The sequence below is a fragment of the Leishmania martiniquensis genome, chromosome 32, assembly GCF_017916325.1.
Source record: "Leishmania martiniquensis isolate LSCM1 chromosome 32, whole genome shotgun sequence".
NCBI classification, from domain to species: Eukaryota; Euglenozoa; class Kinetoplastea; order Trypanosomatida; family Trypanosomatidae; genus Leishmania; species Leishmania martiniquensis.
Window position 1 is genome coordinate 1,465,001 of NC_090167.1, and position 20,989 is coordinate 1,485,989.

Genomic DNA, 20,989 nt, shown 5'->3' on the forward strand with positions numbered 1-20,989 from the left:
CTATTTTCGTATTTGCACCTGCGCACCTTGTGGAGGGGCACAGGAAAGATCGCTGCATTTTTCCAAGGACTGTGCCGCCAGCACACAGGCCTGCCTCACTGATGTTCTCGTCTCCTTATTCCCGGGCTCTTTACATCACCGCTGCTGTTGCACTACAGACGAAGTGGCGAGCACCTGAAAGCGCTTGTGTGCACAACTGCGGGATGCGTTTTACCGTTGCACTCCGGAGCAAGAAGGTGCTATGCAAGGATTACCCGTATGCTCGCCATATTACTCTTAACCGACCAAACGCCCTCAACGCGCTAGATTACGACATGATAAAGGAGCTGCACCGGCTGTACGTGACACAGCCAGCCCTTTTGTCGTCATTGTACATCCTCACTGGCGCGGGCACAAAGGCATTCTGCGCTGGCGGCGATGTCGTCGGCCTGGCGACGGACAACCCGCCCCGGTGCGGTCGTGAGTTTTTCTATCGGGAGTATCAAGTAGACTACAAAGTGAGCCATATTCCTGCTGGGCAGGTGTGCTTATGGGACGGCTTTGTGCTGGGCGGCGGTGTTGGCCTCTCGATCGGCAGCGCGTATCGTGTCGCGTCTGAGAAGGCATGCTTAGCAATGCCCGAGGTCGCCATCGGAATGTTTCCAGACGTGGGGGCTTCGTGGTTCTTGCCGCGGCTGTCAGTGCCTGGACTGGGACTGTACATGGCTCTCACTGGTCACCGGCTTCGCGGTGCCGACCTCGTGCACCTCGGCCTCGCAACGCACTTTGTGCCGTCCACCAGGATGGGGGAGCTAGCACAGGCCCTTGTCTCGATTTCGGACTCAGGCGACGTTGAGGCAGTGCTGGAGAAGTACGCCGTGGCGCCAGCGCAGCTGCCGCCGTGCACCATCGCGGGCTCCTTTTCTTCTCTCGCCAGACATTTCGACATCACAGCAGATCAAACCATATCTTCCATCATGGGCGCTTGCCTCTCGCCCTCGGAGGCGGATCCTCTCGCAACAGCGGCGGCGCACCTCATGCCCACTTTCTCCCCAACGGCAATGACACTCGCACTTGAGTTGCTGAAGCGTGGCGCAAAGGCAAGCACACCCGCAGAGGTGTATCAGATGGAGTACTGCGCGTCGCAGCGCATCACGACGGCGGACGACTTCCGTGAAGGTGTTCGGGCAATGCTCATCGAGAAGGATAAGACGCCAAAATGGCAACCGGCAACTTTGGCCGAGGTAACAGCGGCGACCATCGATGCGTATTTCCAACCAACCACCCTAGATCAGCTGGTGTGGGATCCAGTGACGCCGTTCGCGGAGCACGTGCAGTGAGTGCAACCAACTTTTGTCTCCAGGAGGTTGTCTTGGCTGCCTGTACGACTGTTCTGCTGGAGCGCACCGTCTCTGCTCGTGGGCTGGAGAGTTGCGCAACCTTTTTCGTTGTCAAAACACGCCACAAGTCACACTCCGCCGTGCATCTAGTTGTGTGCGGGTTCGCTGGAGGCTGACGTTGTAAAGGCTTCGTGCCCTCCTGTTGAGCCAAAAAGATCTTTGTGACAGGCAGGAACGCTGCTGTGAGCTCAACACTGAAAGTGGGGAGAGCGGACGGCGGAACAGGTGGCCAGTACAGCGACGCTGCTTTGGCATGTGGTGCGCTGAGCATTCGCTCGAGGAGAGTGCAGACGCAGACAGCAGGAAGCACCGTACGCAAGTTCATGGGACGTGAGCCGCCGCCACAGAAAGTAGTCCATACCGCACCGACAACGGAGGCCCGCTTCACTAGGCTGGTCCACTTCTTGCGTGAACAGTTTGCCTGCGCCACACCAGCGTTCACTTCTCAGAATTTACGCGAGCTGACTGCCTCGCGCATTCCGGGCCGGAGGCTCAGGAAGGTAGACGACGGTGCTGCCGCAATGCTCTGGTACCTGTCACATCGCTAAAAGGAGGCGCTTACCCTTTCGGAGCCTCGAACGCAGTCGTTTGCTCGAATGCAGAGCTCTCGGGCGATCTTCTCGCGGTCTCTGTAGACAAAAAGGGCGCCAGAGGCGTACATGTGGCGGCTGCTCTCTGTCGAGAAGCTCTCTTACTCTCTCTGCGGATACACCGTGTGGCACGGATGGACGTCCAGTCATGTACGGCCGCGAGACAGAGCCATCATGGAACGTTTGCGGGCGCCAGAGCGAGGGGGTACGGCCCTCTTTTAGACGCAGCCATCGCGCTAAGCTTGAGGCAATGGAGCTCAGGCCTGGCCTCCTGCGGAGTCGACTGGCGATCTGAAAGCAGAAACGCGTTTGTTGCTGCTGCAGTGGCGAGGCTGCCGGCCCTCCTTATGAAGCTGCTGAAGGCAAACCTTTCAATGGCGAAAAGACTGCAAAGAACGGTGACAGCGGGGTGTAGCCCCTCGCGTTGTCAGCAATTTGCGCGCACTCCTCATTTTTCCGCTTCCCATTCGTCGCTGTGTCTCGAAGGGAGGGGGAAGAAGAAGGGGGGGGCACAGCGGCGCAACAGAGAAGTCGGTCTAATCAAAGACCAAGGAAGCGTCATCAGCGTTGGAGACGGCAACGCCAGCGGCCTCGGGCGCCGGGCCGCCTCCGTTTCCCTCACCCCGAAAACTGTACTTGCGGGTGCCACACATGCAGAAAGCGCAGCTTGCGCGGCGGTAGCCGTTCGCCGCGCAATCAAAGAGTAAGCGAACGAATGCGGAGCGCATGAAGAGGTTAGGGAAGGCACCCCATGCGAGCGTAATCGCGCACGGACCCCGGGTCCATGCTTTGGGTTCTTGCAGCGGCGGCCGAATTTCGATGACAAGATGGAGCATAGATGGGCTGCTCCTGCGTACTTCTGTGCCAGCATTGTAGTGCTGCCACATCCGCTTGTGATTTCTGCGAGGACCTTTGGCCTCGCATTGTGCCCGATATACCGCGCGAGACGCACAGGCGCTTTGAGGTTTAATGCCTCCTCAATGACGCACTGAGGCCATACATTCAGTACCATCTTAGCGCACCTTTGGCCCGAGCTTCACAGAGTTTCCACATCGGGTGCCCCGCGGTGTCCTTCTCTGTTCTGTCAGGGCATCCCTCAATGTACTCTCGGTGGGCCAGCGCATACCTGTGCGCGCGCCACTTTGTCGGAAAACACCGGCTCCCGTCAACGGCCTACAGATTCAGGGGAGGGCTGGGCGCCCTTTCTGCCACACGCTCATCGCAGCGTCCTGGCTGCTGCGGCACATGTGGGTCACCTACCCTTTCACGCCCTCTCTACGGACTTCTGGAAGGGCAGATAAACACGGCGGGCACCCCAGACATCAACGTTCTCTTGAAGCGAACTCCCGCGATCTGACGGTGCGTGCACTGTGTGCGCATGCGCGGGCAAGCATAGCTGACATGGCGTATCACTTCCACACGAAGCAGTGCAGAAGCCACCAGAGCGCGAGGAAGAGTAAAGGGCCGTGAAGACATCTTCCACAATGGACCCCAAGAGACATATGCCTGCCACACACAGCACCTCTCCGCCCAGCCAGGTGGGAGGAAGAAGCACCGATGCGCAATACATGACAAAACGCACGCCGGATTGCATCATATCGGGCCCTCCAGGCTCGAGTCGGGCGAATCTCCGACCCGCATGATCGGATGCCATGACGGAAAGATCGGGGGGAAGGGAAAGAGACGCGGCGCGCCTGCAGGGCATAGGGCCTCCGAAGACTCTGGCGCAGGGCTAGCGGGCTTTGTCTCTCGGCTGATGCAAAGCTCATTTATGCTTGCCCTATATTACCCGAATGACCGACACTACCGCCTGCGCGCTCCATCAGCTCCCTGAAGAGAACCTGCTGAGGCCAAGGCTGGCCGTTCATCCATGTCTCTCTGGCGCCGTTGGCGCAGCATGTAGCTGATGAAAGGACGAGAGAGGTTGATAGGAGCCCGCAAGCCGCATGACCAGAGTCGACGGCCGACGATTGGCCCTAGACCACTAGTATTTAACTATGGCAGATTGGGGGAGGGCGCCTTGTGCCCTTATGCGTATACTCGTTGGTGTAAGCTTTACGGTTCGCAAGATTCGTGGAATCGCCCGTGAATGGAAAAGAAAAGCACTTCTGCCAACACCCACGTGCGCGCTTTCCACGGCTTCAGGTGTGTCTGTATGCGTGGGCACACCTACATGCATTTATGCTGGCGCACGCTGTGCTATGCTAGCTGGCGAGTGTTTCTCGGCTTTCGTGGCACTGCAGTCGTCACGATGACTGTCCGCTCTGAGATTCACTCTCTCTCTGCGCGCGCTCTGGCTTATGCCAACTTCTTCCCTGAGGAGCCCCCCTCCCCTCCTCTTCTGCATTCCGCCTGCCTCTCCATCTGATTGTCCACCTTCCCCTTGCTAATCTTTCTGCTATTGCGTGGGGCCTCGCCCGCAACCCTAACGGAGCTCCGAACACGTGCGTGTAACTCGCCGGAAGACATGTGCGTGCTGCCTCGCTGCTGGTGACATAGCGCGGAATCGTATTCCACACGTAGCACATCTTTGCTTTCAGTCTTCTCCTTCGTCGTCCCTCTCAGCCATTGAGCCCTTTTCAAACTCTTCATCTGCGCGCCTAACGCTGCCAGGTGCCGCTGAGGGCGACTGCGTATAGGTTCGCTACGTGTGTGGCGCTACAGGCACGGGCCGCTTCCCAGACTGTGGCGCTCGCTTCCTTCGAGTGTTCGCGTCGCGCATCTTCCTCCCCTCCCTTCCCTTCACACGTACACACACACACACTCGCACATACACACATACACACATACACGTGTTGAACGGCCACCGGCGTCTCTCTTCTGTGTTTTTTTTCTTATATATTATTTTTGCTTCAGTCGTGGACAGAGCCACCGAAGTAAACTACGCCTTTCGTCTTCTCTTCAACCATCCTCGCATTCCGAGGCTCCCCTTTACCTCGCACACTTCACTGCTTCACACTCACTCTTCTCTGTATACCGCCTCCTCTCGATCTCACTCTTTTTTCTGCTTCATTCTTCTTGCCGTTGCGCGGGCGAGTGCTCCCGTTCGACCTCTTCATCTCAGGTGAATCGGGCGCGCCAGTAATCGACAGAAGCGTTGAGTGTGGTTGCACCATCTGTGCCAATGGACTACAATAGGGAAAGGGAAACTTAGACGATCGGCTCATCTTATAATTTCGATCTCTCTTTCTCTCTCGCGTGTTTCCAGCGCACCCCTCACATCGTCATTGAAGGCAGCGAGCGCGAGCCCCATTAGCGTCGCACTGCGTCATTTCGCCCTCTTTTTCTTTGCTTCTTTGTTTTGCATTCTGTACGGCCCACTCTTTCCGTTTGTTGACTTCGAACACCAGCATCCACCCATCATCAATCTAGACCCCGTTACCCCTCCTCCTCCTCACCTACACCTCTCTACGTGCTTTCGTCGACTGCTATCAGCACAACTTCCAGCCGTCCGTCGTGCCGCCCCTCTTTTCCCCGGTCGGCCACTCGGCATCCCCTGGTGCGCTAACGGCGTCACGCACGGAGAGTGGATATCCACAGCGGAGAGGGAAAGAGCGTGTGGGGGATACGGGAGCGATTGTATCGGCTGCAAGAGGCCATTTACCCTTTGGGTTTGGGTATCATTTCATCTTCTGTCTGCCGTGGCTGCGTTTTTTCTCTCTGACGGAAATTGCTGAGCAGATCAGCTCTCATCGCTTTAGTCATCCGCCTCCCGCCTTCGTCACTGAAGCGAATACACACACACATACGTAAGCGGAAGAAAGTTGTGCAGCAGGCGAGGCTAGCCCGGTGTTTTGTGTAGCGCCTTCTTCGCCTCTCTTCGATCGCGCGTTTGTGCCTTGGCTGACTCGTCGTGTATTTATGTGTGTGTGTGTGGGGGGGACAACTTTCCGTGGTGCAGACTCTTTATCGTATTGGCCGAGTAGCCGTTTCTGTTTCCCGTTACTCTCCTCCTGAAGCGAGCGGCTCTTCACCTGCAGGTGTGCGCGTCTCTCGCCCTTTCTCAAGCCCGCATCTTCGGCTGCACGCACCACGAGGGATGAGGACGGCGAGTAGCGAGAGCCCGAACCACCTTCTCCACCCTGCAGTGGCGATGAGCAGCGACGTAAGCCCTCCACCGGTATATCGGCTTCCCTTACAGTCGAATGCGTCTATCCCGCCCTGTATCGGGGATGCGCGCGATAGCAGCTTTTCGTCGCCGTGGCGCGGTCGCGGAGCGGGGGACACAACATCTCTCTGTGACGAGACCCGTAGCCTATGCAGTTCTGTTCGCTCCACCCGTCGCCGTCGAGGCGGCGACGTGAGCGGCTCCGCTGCCGGAGAGGGGAAAGACTGGACGCGGGCGTTCATGGACCTCGAGCGAATGAGAAGGGAGAACCAGGAGTTGCTTCACAGCTCACTCCGGGGCGATCGCTCTGACAATGGCTCCTTTCTTGACGACGCGTTTGCCCGCTCCCGCTCGGGGTCGTCTGCCCTGAGCTCCGTGCGACGGCGTCGACGTGGCGTGGCGACAGGCATCACTGTCAGTGAGGGCCGATTCGGGAGCTGTGCACCCTTTGAGCACTTTCTCAGTGGGAGTCCTGCAGTCGCGGACTCCGCCATTGATACTCCGAAGGCTGAGACGCCAGCGGCTGCACCGGCAACAGACGGCGTAATGAGCGGGTGCAGCTATGGCGGCACGAACGGTGCTGCTGACGCACGGCTCACTTTGTCTCCACTGCGTGCGGTCTACTCACCCGAGAATGCAGAGAAGCAGAGTCGGTCCTCGGTGCCGATGCCGATGCCAGGGAGAACCTCGGGGCTCCCTAACTGGCTTAAGCGGTCTACGTTCGAGGCGAGTCAAGGCTCTATCGTGAAAGCTGTGGCGAGCACGAGCGAGGCGGCCGCCGTGGTGGCAGCAGAGGTGACGGAAGGAGCAGATGCATCAATGTGCGTACCGGCTACTCCGGCGGCTGACTCGCCTAATATCGATGTTTCCGTCCAGCAGCTGCGTGAGGCCGCGCACCTCTCCTCGCTGTCACCGCGGCCGGCTCACGCAAACTCATCGAACACTCCTTCCACGCTGTTGGCGAAGAGGACGCACACAGACCCTGTCGGAGCCGGCGCACTGCTGCCGTCGCGTGCATCGCGCTCCAGAACGGACAAGGCGAATCCAAGAGGGGCCGTGCCTATCGTTTACGCGGCTTCCTCACCATCGACGACGGCAGCGGCTGCCCTCATAGACGGCTCGAAGGCTGCGTGCCACCCGACGCGTGCATCGCAGTCCCTCGCAGCGAGGCACATGGACCACCATGGAAAGGTTGGTGCTGCCGCTGCCGCGCCTGTGGGCATAAGGCCATCCTCGCCACCGAGAGGAAACGCGTCTCTCCATCGCCCCTCCGGCAAGGTCGCTCTCGCAACTGTGTCGTTCGCCTCTAGCACGCCGGCTGCAGCCTTGACTGCGGCGGTGCTGGCAGATGCCTCACCAGACCCATCACCTGAAGCCCCGATCGCTGCCGCATGCGCGCCTAGGCTTACCGAAGAGAAGCACCGCACCAGTGCGCGATGTGTTTCAGCAAGCGTTGCCTTCGAAGAGAAGCCGACATCACCAGACCCCCAGCCACAGCCCCCGCCGGCCCAAGTTGAGGGCGACTGGGGGAGCACAGCGGGATCAAGTAAGGCAGCAGCATACATTATAACAGCTGCCGTGGAGCAACCGGAGTCACCCTTCCGTGCACCCGGCAAATCGAAGTTCTCTGCCTCCTGCACGCGCACACTGCCTGGCCATAGGCCGGCCAGCGCAATGCGACCCGCACGCGGCGTGAGGAGCAGCCGCACCCTGGCCAGGCTTCCCTCCGGGGAGGAGGTGCAGGACAGCGCTGAAAGCCGGCCCGTCGCCCGCGCAGCTGCGTCCGTGCCGAGAGAGCGCAAGCATGCCTCTGTGGTGCGTCTCCGCGAGGAGGCTCTCTCGGCACCCTCGCAGTCGAACGGATGTGAAGCTGCGCCGCAGAGTAATGGGGGACTGCTCCACCGCTCGACCACCCTCACAGAGCTGCGACGCCAGGAAGTGCTGCGTGACCGTTTCGCACGGGAGCGGAAGGCTACCGAGGAGGCCCGGGCTCGGCTCGTGGCTGTCAAGCAGCGAGTGGCGAGCAGTTGCATCACTCCGAGCGCACGTGCCGTAGCAGGCGCTCTTGAGACTGGGTCGCTGCCGTCGCGTCAGGTCTCGCGGTGCCGGCGGCGCACGTCGGCGGTGACTCGGCTGCGTGTGTCGCCAACACTCGTGACGGTAGCGAGTCCTTCACTCACTGCCCTGGAGGCGCCAGCAAGTCATCTGCGCCTGTCTCCGCAAGACCCTAGTCCTCAAGGTGCGCCCCAGAGCACCGATGGCGTCGACTCCACGTTTTCGAACGCGCGCAAGGCAAGCGCCAGCATCGTGTCGACGCCGACCGCTGGCACCTCAGCAGCTGGCAGTGCTTACCGCTCTCGCGGGGGGGTGCCGCAAAGCCGTTCATCGCTGGCAGGTGGGGAGAACTTCACGCAACTGCCGAAGCCACTGAAGAGGCGCCCACTCTCACGAGCCCGACCTCACTCCCTGTCGGCTGCAGCGAACACCAACAGTGACACTCCTTCGAAAAACGCAGGCGTGCAGCGTGTAGAGCAATGGGTGGGCACCATGACCTCTCATCCGAGGCCCCTTTCACTAGAGCCGGAGGCGCTGTCGCCCACGGTGGTCGAGAGTGTGTCACCAGCGCTCAAAGCTACCGCCGATGACGAGCCAGCTGCCGCCGCGCAATCGCTTCCGCCGGCGCCAGCGGCGTATAGGACTACGGCTATCTCAGTAGCGGACACTGAGAAACTGCGTCCGATGCCGTTTTGCGTGGAATGTGGTCATCGTCATATGAATGACTTAGCTAAGTTTTGCGCCTTGTGTGGCCAAAGGCGCGCGTACCTCTGCTGCTAAATCACATTAAGTGAGACATCGTAGCGCATCTATGAGGGCATCAGGATGCGGCCGCGTGTCGATGAGAGGTCGGCGTCGATGGACACGTTTGATTTTTTTTTCCACGGACCTAAAGGAAAGCAACTAGCGCCATCAGTAGCGTCCTTCTTTGTATCCTAGTGGCGCACAGGGAGGGGACTTGACGCCGCATCTTCGTAGCGGTGCCTGTCTGCCTGTCTGTGTCTGTCTCTGTGTGTGTAAGTGCACCGCAGCGGTGAAGTTGCTCGTTTTCTGCGTTCACCTCTCTTTGCGTTTTTTTGTTTTCGTTTCAGCGTTGATCATTTGCCTTTTGTGAGCTCAGCAATTTCTGTACTGGTCGCACTCATCCCTGCGAGGCGGCGGAGGCGCTCGCACATGTTTCCCTCCGCGTGTGCGAGTGTGTGCATGTGTGTGTGTGTGTGCCGGTGTGTATGGAGGTCTCAGAGCGCGATGTAATGCTGCACTGCTGCTGTCTCGCTCTCTCGCCCGTGCTTTATTCGCGGGATCTCCCGAAAGGGCGCATTGCCAAGCTGAACTTGGTTGCAAGCCATGTCCCTGTCTTTCTGCGTGCGTGTCCTCCGTGCTGCATCCCTCTCTGTTTCTTCCCTTTCCCCTCACTTGCACACTGACGAGTGGCGAACCTCAACAACAGCAAAGCGGCCTGTCTCCTTTCCTCCGTTTCGGTCGCCCATTCGCCCACGCGCCTTTAGTGGAGGGCGTCGACACTGCGCGCGCCTCTTTCTGTTCCTTTCCCACCGGTTTCGCATTTTGTCCGCTCCGCGTGTCCTCATAGGTGTGTGCGAAGAACGCGGCGCAACCCTCTCTGTCATTGTATAGACCAACATCTGTGCCGCATCTGTGTGGCTCGCTCGGTTCCGTTTCACGCGTCCAGCGACAGTTTTCCTCACGGTGCATCAAGCATGCGCCGCAGCACCCTCTTCTTGATGGACGAGCTGGCAAAGGCGCTCTTATCGACGCCCGTAGGGACAGGCGAGGATCTACCTGCAGCCGCTGGAGGTGCGTCGATCTCACCGCCGGCGCGGCAAGCCGACGCCGCTCTTATAAGCGGAAAGCGTACCGGCCGCATTGTCGAATGGGACCCCTTCGGGCGCCGCGGCGTCATTTTGGAGCGGGAGGGTGGCCGCCGTTACATAATCGCAAACACGCGCGCCTTCGAGACTGTGCTGCCGACGATGCTGCGCACACTGGAGGGTGCTGCGGTGAAGTTTGACGTCGACAGGCAAGCCTCGGCCGACCGGGTGATTATTCGCAACCGAGTTACCCCGATCACGGCAGAGAGCTACCGCCAGAGGCCGCCCATCGATTTCTTGAGCCCTGAAATGCTGAAGTGGGCAGGCCCACGGGGCACAGCATTGAAGCAGAATGAGGTGAGGAGCTACAGTGGAGAGAAGAGGAGCGGCGTCGCTGAGGAGGTGAACACTGCAGTTGAGGCCGAAGAGCTATTTGCGAGGAACATTCTTGTAGACGTCAGCAGCATACCGGCAGCGCAGGTGGCCCGCTGGAGCGGCCCCTTATCCGAGGAGGCAGTCATCAAGCCCACCAAAAATCTGAAGGATATGCGCAGCAGTCGCCTATTCGACGCTGAGACGAATGCCTATCTGCGTCTGACGCAGAAGCTTGGAAGCACTGCGGCGGCGCGGCGCATGCTGGGGGAGCAACGAGAGCAGGCGACAAGGAATGCGGTGCGGCGAGAGGTGATTGCAGAGAAGACGGAGGGCATCATCGTCGCCTGGTCCAGCATCCACCGCAGCGGGCTCATTCGGGAAGGGAAGGCGCCCCAGGAGGAGCAGGTCTCGCCAGAGGTCAAGTTGCCAGACTCGCTCGACAATGGGGACGGCGCGGCCGCCGAGAACTTTTGCATTATTCGAAACGTGCACGCATTTCAGAGCGCATTGCCCACGTCTCAGAGCCTCCGACATCGCCGTGTAACGTTCACCAAGGTGTCATACGCGGCGCACTCGCACCGCTGCTATGCGGAGAGCATCGTCGTGGATGGCGATGTGCGCTACGATGCTGCCGCGCCGTCGCTGGAGGAGGCGCGCGCCATGAAAGAGCGAGAAAAGGCTGCCGCTACGCAGCTCCGCCATCGCAGAGCCCTTTTCATGGAGGATGACGGCGATTGGAGCGTGGGAAGCGGGGAGCGCCAGCCGATTGGTGCCCAGCGATGCGCTTCGGGTGGTCTGGCCGAGAAGACCTCTGTGAAAACCGGCGCCTCGTCGCTGCGGGAGGAAGATGGGCTGCCGTCGGACCCTGACAAAGTGCTCTACGGTGTCGTGGTGCGCTGGAGCGGCGGCCAGGGAATCATTGAGAGCGGAGATGGCCGCCACTTCTACCTCCGCTCTGCCGCGGATTTCGAGCAGCTGGTGGACAAGAGCTCGCACCACCTGCGTGGCGCTATTGTCCAGTTCAAGCAGGACATGGGAAGTCCGCGCTACGCACGTCAGGTGGACATCCTCAGCACCGCTTCGACGACCATCGGGGAAGTGAGGCCGTTGCTGGAGAAAACGCAGTTTAGCGCGTTTGTCGCCGACAGTGCAAGAGCAACCAGAGACGTCGAGACTGTGACCGCGGTGTCCAAGGTAGCACCAGAAGGGGTGGAGTGGGCGTACGGCACGCTCCTCTCGTGGTCATCGGTGGAGGGCCAGGGTATCATTGTCGGCGAAGCGAATGAGGTGCGCTACGTGCTGCGAGACCCCGAGGAAAACGTCGTCGACTACACCACCAATCAGGCGCTTCTCAGAAAAGGGCGACGAATCAAGTTCACACCCTTTGGTAGCTCGGGGCGGCTGGCCTGCAATGTGGTGCTGCTGCTGGAGGCCGAGGCTGCCGAGGAGTCTCTGGCGAAGAAGGAGCTGCGGCCGAAGGAGCCGCAGCTTTCGATGGACGGAAACAAAAATGAGGCCATCCCATCCCCCATGAGCACGAGCTACTGGCTACGCAGGATGGACAAGGCCGGCTATGACACGAGGGAGGTGAAGCGCCTTCAAAACCGCGCGTTGCGGCTGGACGAGGACGACGACGGCGACGACGGGACTGAGGGTGGCAAGCTCCTCGATAGCGAGGAGCTGTTGAAGAGGGATCACTGGTGGAGCGACCCACGCAAGAATGTGCGGTTCCCTAACAGCGACATGACGGCTGGCCACCTCGCCCTCATCGGCCCTGCCTCGATGATGAACGTTGCGATGAAGAGCAAGGACCCAAAGAAGCTGGACAAAATGCTGAAGAAGTACCAGTCGCGGCTGACGGAAGAGCAGAAGGAGTACGCGTGGAGGCAGGCGAAGGAGATGGCGCCCAAGTACGAGGAGTGCATCCGCAAGGGCCGGGAGCGCAATGAGGAGCCGACCTTCTACTTTTTCTAGATGCCCACATGCCACGCCCTCTTTCTGCGCGTGTGTGGCCGTTGTGCAGTTTCGTGACGGTGGTCGAAGCGAAGCACGCCAGCGCGTGCTTCGCCACAAGCGCCGGGCTCAAAACGCGCCAAGCGAACCTCCGTGCACAAGGTGAGCGTCTCCTGCAACGTCTCGATAGGGGACATCAGCTGCGGCGTGAGTGAATGTTTCTCGCCGGCGGCGATTGCCTCGTCGCTCTACCACTCTGCGTTTTGCTGCTTGAGGTGTACAAGCGAAGGTTGCCCCCCACCCCTTACTCCCCACCATACACACACACCACACACACACACACACACACTCACAGGCCACCACCCACGGTTTTCTCTTCTGCGGATGGCGCCGATGACGCGGTGCAGCTGCCCGCCAGCGAAGCGGATGGGACGGGACTGGCAAGTGCTCCGGCCGGGGGTCTTCACTCACGACTGCGTTTAGCGCGCACAGGCCCGCCAGTAGTCGAGATGACTTCAACACACTCTCTCTTGTTCCTCGCTCCTCATTCCTGCCCACCATTACTGGCCCAATTTTCCTTGCCACCCCGCCACTTTACTCGCTCGCCCCTCCCCCTGTTTTAGTTGCTCGATTGCACTCGGCTCGATTCGCCGTTCCAGTGAGCAGGCGTGCAGTCACAGGCAAACGCGCTCAGGAGAGTCGCCCTCTTCTTCCTACCGACGAAAGACGGCACACCCACACAAGCGGAGGCTTCTCCGCGAGCGATGGTCTCCAAAACCCGCAAGCAGCGTCAGAAAAAGAGGGCCAACATACAGGCCAACGGCGGCACCCTCCCCCCGGTGGTGCCGAGCGTGCCGAAGTCAGTGCACTTAAAGAAGACGCGGCCTCACATGAAGGGAAAGATGAAGATTCGGCTCGGGCTGGAGTCCCCGATTGATATCTACAACGGCTTCGAGGAGCGCAAGGGAGTGCTGTGGCGGTGCCCCAGCTGTGCCAAAGAGTGCCGTGTGGTCGGCTTTTGTGTGGACTGCGCCTCCGGCGTGAAGTCCAAGACGCACACAGGCCAGCTGATGGGGCGAGCGAGCACGAAGAAGGAGTCTGTGCAGACGAAGGGGGCAACACGGCGCATTAAAAGCAAAGGCCAGACGCTGAAACTGAAGCGGAAGAAGTGAGGTGGCGGTGCCTACGAGAGCGCAGACATTAGGGACGAGCAGCATGACCTGCTGCGAATGCCCTTGACCGCTTTAGTGCACTGTGGTTTAAGCGGCCTTTTCTCTTTTCTTTAATGGATGGCTGCATCCAAGGCGAGTAAGGGCGCGCCGAACGAAAAGTAGCTCACGGTGAAGTGCCGTCACGTGTACATGCGTAGACATCACAGGGCGGGGACTGTGGTGCGCATGCTGTGATGACTACACTAGAACTTCGGAACAGGCAAGCCGCACTTCTTACAAGTGAGAAAAAAAGAGTGTCGGGCTGGGCCTGTGAGATCTTTTCCTCGCTGTGGGGGGTTGTGTGAAAGACGTATGCGGAGGCAGCCAGCGCGCATAGAGAAAACCGCGTGCGGAGCCCTCCTCCCTCTCTCTCGGCCAATAAGGAAGCGGGGACCCATTCAGGTCTTGCTATTGCAGTGCCCAACCGCATTGATCCAAGGCGCACAACCGCAGTACTTCCAGCTTTGTCGCGCTCTCCTCCCCCTTTTTCTTTCACATTCTCTAATTACTTCTCGCTGTGCAACGGCTCTTCACTTGTCGCTCATGGCATTGCCGCTCGTCCATGTGGGCCGAGCGCTTCGGCCCCCCTCTCTCTCCGCTTCGTTCGCCATGTGCGCTTTCACGATTCGTGTGCCAGCGCGCACACACACACACACACACACGCACACATCGGCACACATTTCACAAAAATAAACAATACTTTTGGTGCTGCGAAATCTTTCGCTCGTTCGGCATTTAACCCTTTTTTGCTCGTTTCTTCTCTCGTCGTCGTTGCACAGGACTTGCGTTCAACACCTCTCAGGTGGTGAAGGGAAAGCCGAGACATCAAATATTCGCGCCTCTCCCACTCGGCCTGCTCCCCCCTCTTCACTCCCTTTTCTCCTCTCGTCTCAATTTAGCGCTCTCACCATCACTCGGGCCTTTTTTGCCTCTCTTCGAGAACACTGCGGCGGGCCTTCCCCTCCCCGCTCCTCTTCACCTTCTTCGGCATAGCTACTCATCCGTGCGTGTACTTGTCTTCCCGCTTCAAATATTGCACAGGCGCATCCTGTGCGCGCCGTTTGCTCTCACTCTCCTCCATCTCCCTCTCTTTCCCACACATGCTCTCCTCCATCACCGACCTTACGCAACGCCCCCCCAGCTCCCTTACTGTATTACCAATGACAGCTCGCCCTTGACACGCGCTAGAGAGAGGACACAATACTGAGGCCTATAAACACTTGCACGTATCCGCTGCGCCTCCCTTCATGCAAGAGGTAGACAGTAGAGAAGAAGGGCCCGACGAGGACCCGTCCGCCTCCGGGGCCGCCACTGACTCTGCATTGAGTGCATCGTGCCGCTCCTGTGCGCCTTTTCATGGCATTGAAGTGGCGGCCTCAGTGTCAGATGCTTCCCCGGTGGCACCCATGATAGTGAGGTGCGAGTCCCTACCGAGGCCGCCAGCCTTCCCCCTGAGCTGGCGCAATGCACGGACGTCCCTGGGTGATGTCCCTGTGTCTAGATCGCACATGCTATCAGGCGCCGTTACGACCAACGCGCGCTCTTGTCTCGCACCGCCCCATGGTAGCGACTCGAAAGACGCCGGCATAGAGTGCATGCATGCAGGTGACCGCGAAAGCGATAACTTGACAGCTACAGATGCCACGTCTTTGCTGCCCGCAAGTGGTGGGGGGCGGACGGGGGTGTTTGAGTGCGCCGGGATCCCAAGCATGTTGGCTGTGCTTCTCTTCTTGAGCTCCCTCGTCCACGGGTTCTCGTCTAGTATTATCAGCATCTTCATGAATGTGGATCTGGCGCTGCAGCCAGTCGAAGTGGCCCAATACTGGGTGTACATTGGGTGCACTATGTGGTTTCAACCCATCCTGGGATACATCTCCGACGCTCTCGTAGTCGTTGGCGAGCGGCGGCGGCCGCTCTTCCTCATGGCTGCTGTCTGCAACACGGTCATCTATGCCGCGTACGGTCTTTCCCGTAGCACAACCAGCAGCTTCACCAGGTTCGTGGCCTTGTCGATCGTGAGCCAGTTCTGCACGATGGGGCTGTACATCCCGTTGAACGGGTTATTGGTGGAGGTGGGGCGGCATGACGCGGAAACGGCGAGGGAGAGCAGTGCTCGCACTAGCAGCGTCATGTCCGCAGCAATGATTTGGCGTTCCGCGGGAAGTTTAGCCGGGGCTGTGCTGCACACATGTCTCATTGCGTTCCTGCCCGTGCGTCCGCTGCTCGGCATTACAGGCCTCCTGTTCCTCACACTCGTCCCGACAGCTCTGTGCGCGCCACGCGACCTGTTTCTCCACGGCAGCACGCAGGAGGATAGGCTGTGGAGTCGGGTCGCCAAGGCGGGCCGGATGCTGTGGAGTAGCTTCGACCTTCGGGATCGCGGAGGCGACGGTGCCTGCGTTGCCCTTGCTCTCTCCTTTGTTTTCGTGTACACAATGACACCCAACCCCGGCTTTGTCTACAACAGCTATCTTTACGTTGTCTTCGAGTTTCCCAACTGGTTCTACTCTATGAACAGCTGCATCGGTCATCTCGGCTCTATCGCTGGTGCCTGGGCCTTCTCGTGGTGGATGGGATGGCGCGCGATGCAAGAGGCCCGCAGTGGCACCCATCTGTCGCTCTTCTGCATGTTTGTGGTTGGCAGTGTGGCGTGGGTGGTTGGCTGCGTGACAAACCTTTTCCTGTGCACCGGCATCATAACGGAGACGCTGGGCCTCTCGGCTTCCGTGTACGTACCGGTCGACAGCTTTATCACCTCCCTTGTCGCGCGATTTGCCATTATGCCGGCGCTGGTCATGGCCGCGGAGCATGCCCCGAAGTCCTTCGAAGCAACCGCGTTTGAGGTGTTCAGCGTGGCGAGCATGGGCGGCGGTCTCGTGTCGGGGCTGCTGACCAGCTCGATTTCCATCGGGCTTCACATAACCCGCTCCGATTACAGTAAGCTATGGCTTCTGTTTGTCGTCTCGATGGCGGCAAAGCCGGTGCCCATCCTCCTGGCGTACTTTTTGCTGGAGCTGCGTAGTTCGTACAGTGGTGAAGGCCACGGCGGCGACGCTATCGTGGTGATTAGGGACGAGGCAATCGACGTGGCAGCTGACACTGAGGGTGTGACACGCTGAGCACAGGCGGGTGGGCGGGTGGCATGTGCATATTCAGTGAGTGGACATGGCGCTTCTGTGTCCGCCAGATCCCGCGCCGCGTTGACGTCGCCCACTGTACTCGCCCGCTTCACGGAGACATGAGTACCCCAGCCGAGAATCGTTGGAGGGCGCGGCAAGGAGTAGAAGTGGGGAGGAAGAGATGTGCGCTTTGTGTGTGTGTGTGTACGTGTCTGCTCCCCTTACTCCTTCGCACCTGCAACTTTCTTCGTCCGGCATGCCGAGTACAGAAACACACGTGTGAAGAGGCACTCGCCCGCGCACTGAAATGCGCGCACGTACGCCTCTATCCTACCTGCTGCAAGAAAAAGAAAAGACAACGGGAGAAGGCGGAAGTGGCCCGTCGCTTTCCCTTTTCTCTGCCTTGTGGAGGAGGGGAGGGAGAGGGCGTACCGCGCTGCCTCGGCTGATGCCGCAGCGCATCCACAGAGACCAGCACTGCGACCGCTCAGGGATGCCTTGCCTCCTCCATCTGCTTTTCCTTCCTGCTCCCCTCTGCTTCTAGTGCTCCAGCGTGTTCTTGCTTCTGTTCGATTACTTTTCGTTGCCGTGCTGCACTCTGTTCTCTGCGTGGCGAGCAGAAGCGCGCGAAGGGGAGGAGGCGTACTAGAAGCCATGCCGTATCTGGAGAGCCTTCATGCATGGCTCGGCAGGGTCGAGGACGAGCTCTGGAGAGCACACGATGAGTTTCTGAACGTAACTGGCGCTCGTGCGTTTCTAGACGCCGCCTCCACATCCTCATTCAGCATGCGTTCTATTTCGGACAGGTTCCTGGAGGACATCTTCAACTTCTACACGGCAGTGAACTGGTCAGAGCCCTTTTTCCGCTATCTGTGTGCCTTTCACATCGTCGTGTGGGTGACCGCCATCGCCGCCACGTGGGGTGCCGTCTCTGACGAGCGCATTACTGGCGTGTGCGTGATGGTCGGTGTGCTGCTGCTGGCTGGCATACCAGCCAACGCGTACGCTGGCCGCCACGCGGAGTGGATCTTTCGGGAGCCCGGCGTGAACTACTTCACGGAGGACGGCACGATGCTAATGGTTCTTTACGCAGTGCCTATGCTGGCCTTGATGGTGTGCTTACAGCTGCGGCAGGTGTGCCGCGTTGTGTGGCTCATGGTGCAGCTACATCGTGCCAAGCTTCGCCTTCAACTGCGGAAACAAGCGCGGCGTGAAGGCCACGGCGACGCCGACGGAGGTGACAACGCGGGCGACAGCAAGAAGACGCAATAGACGAGCTCCTTCTGGGGCCATAGTCGGACAGGCGTGTCGCACACCTGAAATGGACTATGCAGCCGCGGGTGTCTGTGTCTGTGTGTGTGTGTGGTGCAGGCATGTGCTCGCTGAGGCGCAGAGGAGTGAAGACATGACCACCACACTGTGCGTCCCCGTATATGACGAACGTTACGGAGGAGCGGTGCATGGCTAGGGAGGAGAAGAAGAACTGTCACGGGGGGCGGCGGGGGAGGGGAGCGTCCGTTATCGGCCCGTGGGCATCTGATTCAGCCGCTACTCGATTTCTTTCTTCCTCTCTCTCACCCACACGCTCAGAGGCACCTTTTTGCCTCTTCCTTTGTCTCACCGATGCGGCGCGTCGGTGTGCACGCCACCTGGACCTGCGCGTCTGAAATTGAAGAACGCCAATGGGGGAGGGGAGCTACCAGTAATTGGCCTGGGCCTGCGCAGGTCTTTGGGTCACGTGCCGCCGTTTTCTCGGTCGTCTGCGGTCTCCATTCGCCTCCCCCATCCCTCCCTTCCTCTCTCTTTCAGAGTGGGAGCATTTCTCTCTCTATATAATATACAAATATCCATTTACCGGCACTCCGGGTACTTCATGGACACAGTCGGCTCCATTCGAGGGCATGCGCCGCTTCTTCAATTAGGAGGGGCGCAACGGGGCAGTGTCCATTCCGTTCAGCTCACCCCATCCCCCTACACTCTCCTCTGTGGGGTCGGAGCACAGGAGAGACGGGATCGTCCGCACCCCATGCGTTTGAACGCCTGCTGCCGAACTCTGGACGCGCTTGCCTCGTCCTCTAAGATCTCCTGCAACCGGCGCCCCCCCTTCTCTCATCTGGCTCCCCTTTTGTGGGTGCGCCTCGTTGACGGCGCCTACACTGAAGCTGCGCCGCTCGGCAGGTGACCAGCATTACGTAATGAGCTCGTGGCTGTCGCTCGAGAGCTTTCTCCACAGCCGCACGGCGACGTGGTGCCGCTACGGACTTGTGGCGTTCGGCACCTTCGGTGTCGCGAGCGACTACTACCTGACGCACTACTACCACGCTTTTGAACCCTCCGAGGGGCGGCAGTATATCGTGGACTGGAGCCCCATTGGAAAGCCACGGTGCCAGATGCTGCTCATTCCAAACAACTACTACACCAACTACAGTCCGTGGACGCCTAAAAACGGCGACGTCGTACTTGCACGCGAGGTGGAAGACGAGCCCAACTACCTGCAGCTGCTGAATGGCCGTTTTGTGGAGAGGCAGACGTGTGGGGTCACACTGATGCAACCGGTGGAGGAGGTGGCGCAGAGAGAGAGAGCGGAGCAGTTAGAGCGTGAGAAGCTCCTGTCATATTTGTCCCAAGCTGGTGGCATGGTGAGGTCTCCAACCGTGTAGTAGGCCATCGTTTCGACCGCCTGCCCTGAATTGGCCGGCCATCTGCTGTCGACGCATGGTGCGGTCTGCACTTCTGTGCCTGTGGGCATTATTAGGTGCGCTTGCCCTATCGAAGAGAGATTGATTTGTTCACGAGCATGCGCGTAAGCACGTTGTCCGTGCTGCTGACAGAAGCGCCATAATCCCCGCAGGTGACGCACTGTTACTAGTAGCGGACGCAGCGGCTTGAACGTCAGATGCATTACCTCCTAGGCTCCTCGTTGCTGTTCAGCATGTGGGTGCTGTGTGAGTCTCTCTGCATCTACGTCGATGAGTGTGCGGGAGAAGCTCTCGCGCCTGCTCCGCGTGCTTCGGACGCCCCGCCGCCGCTGGCCCACATCTTCGTGCGCCACTATGCCCGTATGGACGGCGGCAGGTAACAGCGAAAGCGTCGACTCGGCACACACACACACACACGCACTGCCACGTTTTCTCGTATGGTGCTTCCCCCCTCTTTTTTGCCTTCTCCCCTCACATACACTGACGAAGACAAGTGTCCGCGCGTGTACACGGGCGCTGATTTTGTGTTGGGGACGTACAAGGAGGGGGCCTTTGATGCACACCTGTTGCCATCCCCGTTCCCACTTCACTTCCTCCTCCCTCCCCCTCTTTCCTCCTGCCTTTCCCCGACACTAACCCGCGCGCAGCGCTGTGAGTGGTGTAAATGCAGCGCGGTACGTCACGGCTGCGCAAAGCCGTCGCGGGCGTGGAGGAGAGTCAGTACTTCGCCTCCATGCGGTCACAAATTGTGACCGATCTGCGCACCCGCACCAATGACCGGAGTCTCGCCGGCTGCGTGGATCCACAGATTGCGGAGGCGGTGGAGTACATCAACGGCTCCTTCTCTCAGTACGTGACGAGCAGCTCGTGCGGGGGACGGGTCTCGCTTTTCCACAAGGGTTCAATAAGTGCTGGCAGGTCCATCTCACCACGGGCAGCCACGGAGCTGGGCGAGCCTTCGATGCCTGCAGCTGCACTCTCTTTAGGGCAGCGGAAGCGCGGCTCTTTTGGCCGAGGGACGTTGTTCCAATCGCACGACCCTCTGCCGGCGGACACTTCCATCGCCGTGAGGGAGAGGGTTGTGCCTGCACTGGAGGAGTTCTGGGCATGGAGGCAGACACAGCTCTCCGATGCGCTACTGGCGACGTCGGAGGTGCTGCAGCTGAAGTTCGAACCCATGATCCTGCACGTGCTGTGCGCCGACGTCGAGGCGGCAGCCGAGCTGCTTAAGTGCGGCAGCGAAAGTGGGCAGATGAACAGCGGCATCGTGTCGTGCTCGCGTGGAACTAAGGCGCACCGCAAGATCACCTGCTGCATCACTTCTCCGCTTTGTATCGATGTGCCACTCTTCGCCAACGATACGTGGTGCATCTCACCCGCCGACTTCCGTAGCAGCGTCTGGGCAACGTTTCTGACGGCCTCCCTGAATCACGTCAACACGCTGTTCGCAGAGAACGCCAGGCGCCGCGACCGTTTTCTGCTGGAGCTGCGCACTCGTGCCGAGAAGGCAGCCATGCAGTGACAGAGGAGTCACAGCCAGGGCTGAGGAGGGGGCAAGAGCCATGAGCCCGGATAGGGAGACCCTTATGCAGACAGGCACGCGCCGATCCTCCTCATCGCTCTGCTGGCGCGTCGCGCAACTGTCGCGAGCGCACCCGCCACGCCATCACA

General features: G+C 59.6%; 8 protein-coding genes across 8 annotated transcripts; all 8 read left to right on the top strand.

Moving 5' to 3' along the window:
- Positions 1–203: 203 nt before the first annotated feature.
- Positions 204–1,319, top strand: LSCM1_02026 (uncharacterized protein; the record flags this gene model as incomplete). The annotated part of the gene is made up of 1 exon (XM_067319620.1): positions 204–1,319. One exon carries the CDS (start codon positions 204–206, stop codon positions 1,317–1,319), a length of 1,116 nt encoding a protein of 371 aa, XP_067176169.1.
- Positions 1,320–6,008: 4,689 nt separating this feature from the next.
- On the top strand, positions 6,009–8,912 carry LSCM1_02027 (uncharacterized protein; the record flags this gene model as incomplete). The annotated part of the gene is made up of 1 exon (XM_067319621.1): positions 6,009–8,912. The coding sequence occupies one exon, from the start codon at positions 6,009–6,011 to the stop codon at positions 8,910–8,912; it is 2,904 nt and encodes a 967-aa protein (XP_067176170.1).
- Positions 8,913–9,850: 938 nt separating this feature from the next.
- On the top strand, positions 9,851–12,310 carry LSCM1_02028 (uncharacterized protein; the record flags this gene model as incomplete). The annotated part of the gene is made up of 1 exon (XM_067319622.1): positions 9,851–12,310. The coding sequence occupies one exon, from the start codon at positions 9,851–9,853 to the stop codon at positions 12,308–12,310; it is 2,460 nt and encodes an 819-aa protein (XP_067176171.1).
- Positions 12,311–13,053: 743 nt separating this feature from the next.
- Positions 13,054–13,461, top strand: LSCM1_02029 (uncharacterized protein; the record flags this gene model as incomplete). The annotated part of the gene is made up of 1 exon (XM_067319623.1): positions 13,054–13,461. One exon carries the CDS (start codon positions 13,054–13,056, stop codon positions 13,459–13,461), a length of 408 nt encoding a protein of 135 aa, XP_067176172.1.
- Positions 13,462–14,747: 1,286 nt separating this feature from the next.
- LSCM1_02030 (uncharacterized protein) lies at positions 14,748–16,619 on the top strand (the record flags this gene model as incomplete). Its single annotated transcript, XM_067319624.1, has 1 exon — positions 14,748–16,619. The coding sequence occupies one exon, from the start codon at positions 14,748–14,750 to the stop codon at positions 16,617–16,619; it is 1,872 nt and encodes a 623-aa protein (XP_067176173.1).
- A 654-nt stretch (positions 16,620–17,273) lies between these two features.
- On the top strand, positions 17,274–17,891 carry LSCM1_02031 (uncharacterized protein; the record flags this gene model as incomplete). The annotated part of the gene is made up of 1 exon (XM_067319625.1): positions 17,274–17,891. The coding sequence occupies one exon, from the start codon at positions 17,274–17,276 to the stop codon at positions 17,889–17,891; it is 618 nt and encodes a 205-aa protein (XP_067176174.1).
- Positions 17,892–18,814: 923 nt separating this feature from the next.
- Positions 18,815–19,279, top strand: LSCM1_02032 (uncharacterized protein; the record flags this gene model as incomplete). The annotated part of the gene is made up of 1 exon (XM_067319626.1): positions 18,815–19,279. The coding sequence occupies one exon, from the start codon at positions 18,815–18,817 to the stop codon at positions 19,277–19,279; it is 465 nt and encodes a 154-aa protein (XP_067176175.1).
- Positions 19,280–19,982: 703 nt separating this feature from the next.
- On the top strand, positions 19,983–20,840 carry LSCM1_02033 (uncharacterized protein; the record flags this gene model as incomplete). The annotated part of the gene is made up of 1 exon (XM_067319627.1): positions 19,983–20,840. One exon carries the CDS (start codon positions 19,983–19,985, stop codon positions 20,838–20,840), a length of 858 nt encoding a protein of 285 aa, XP_067176176.1.
- Positions 20,841–20,989: the final 149 nt, after the last annotated feature.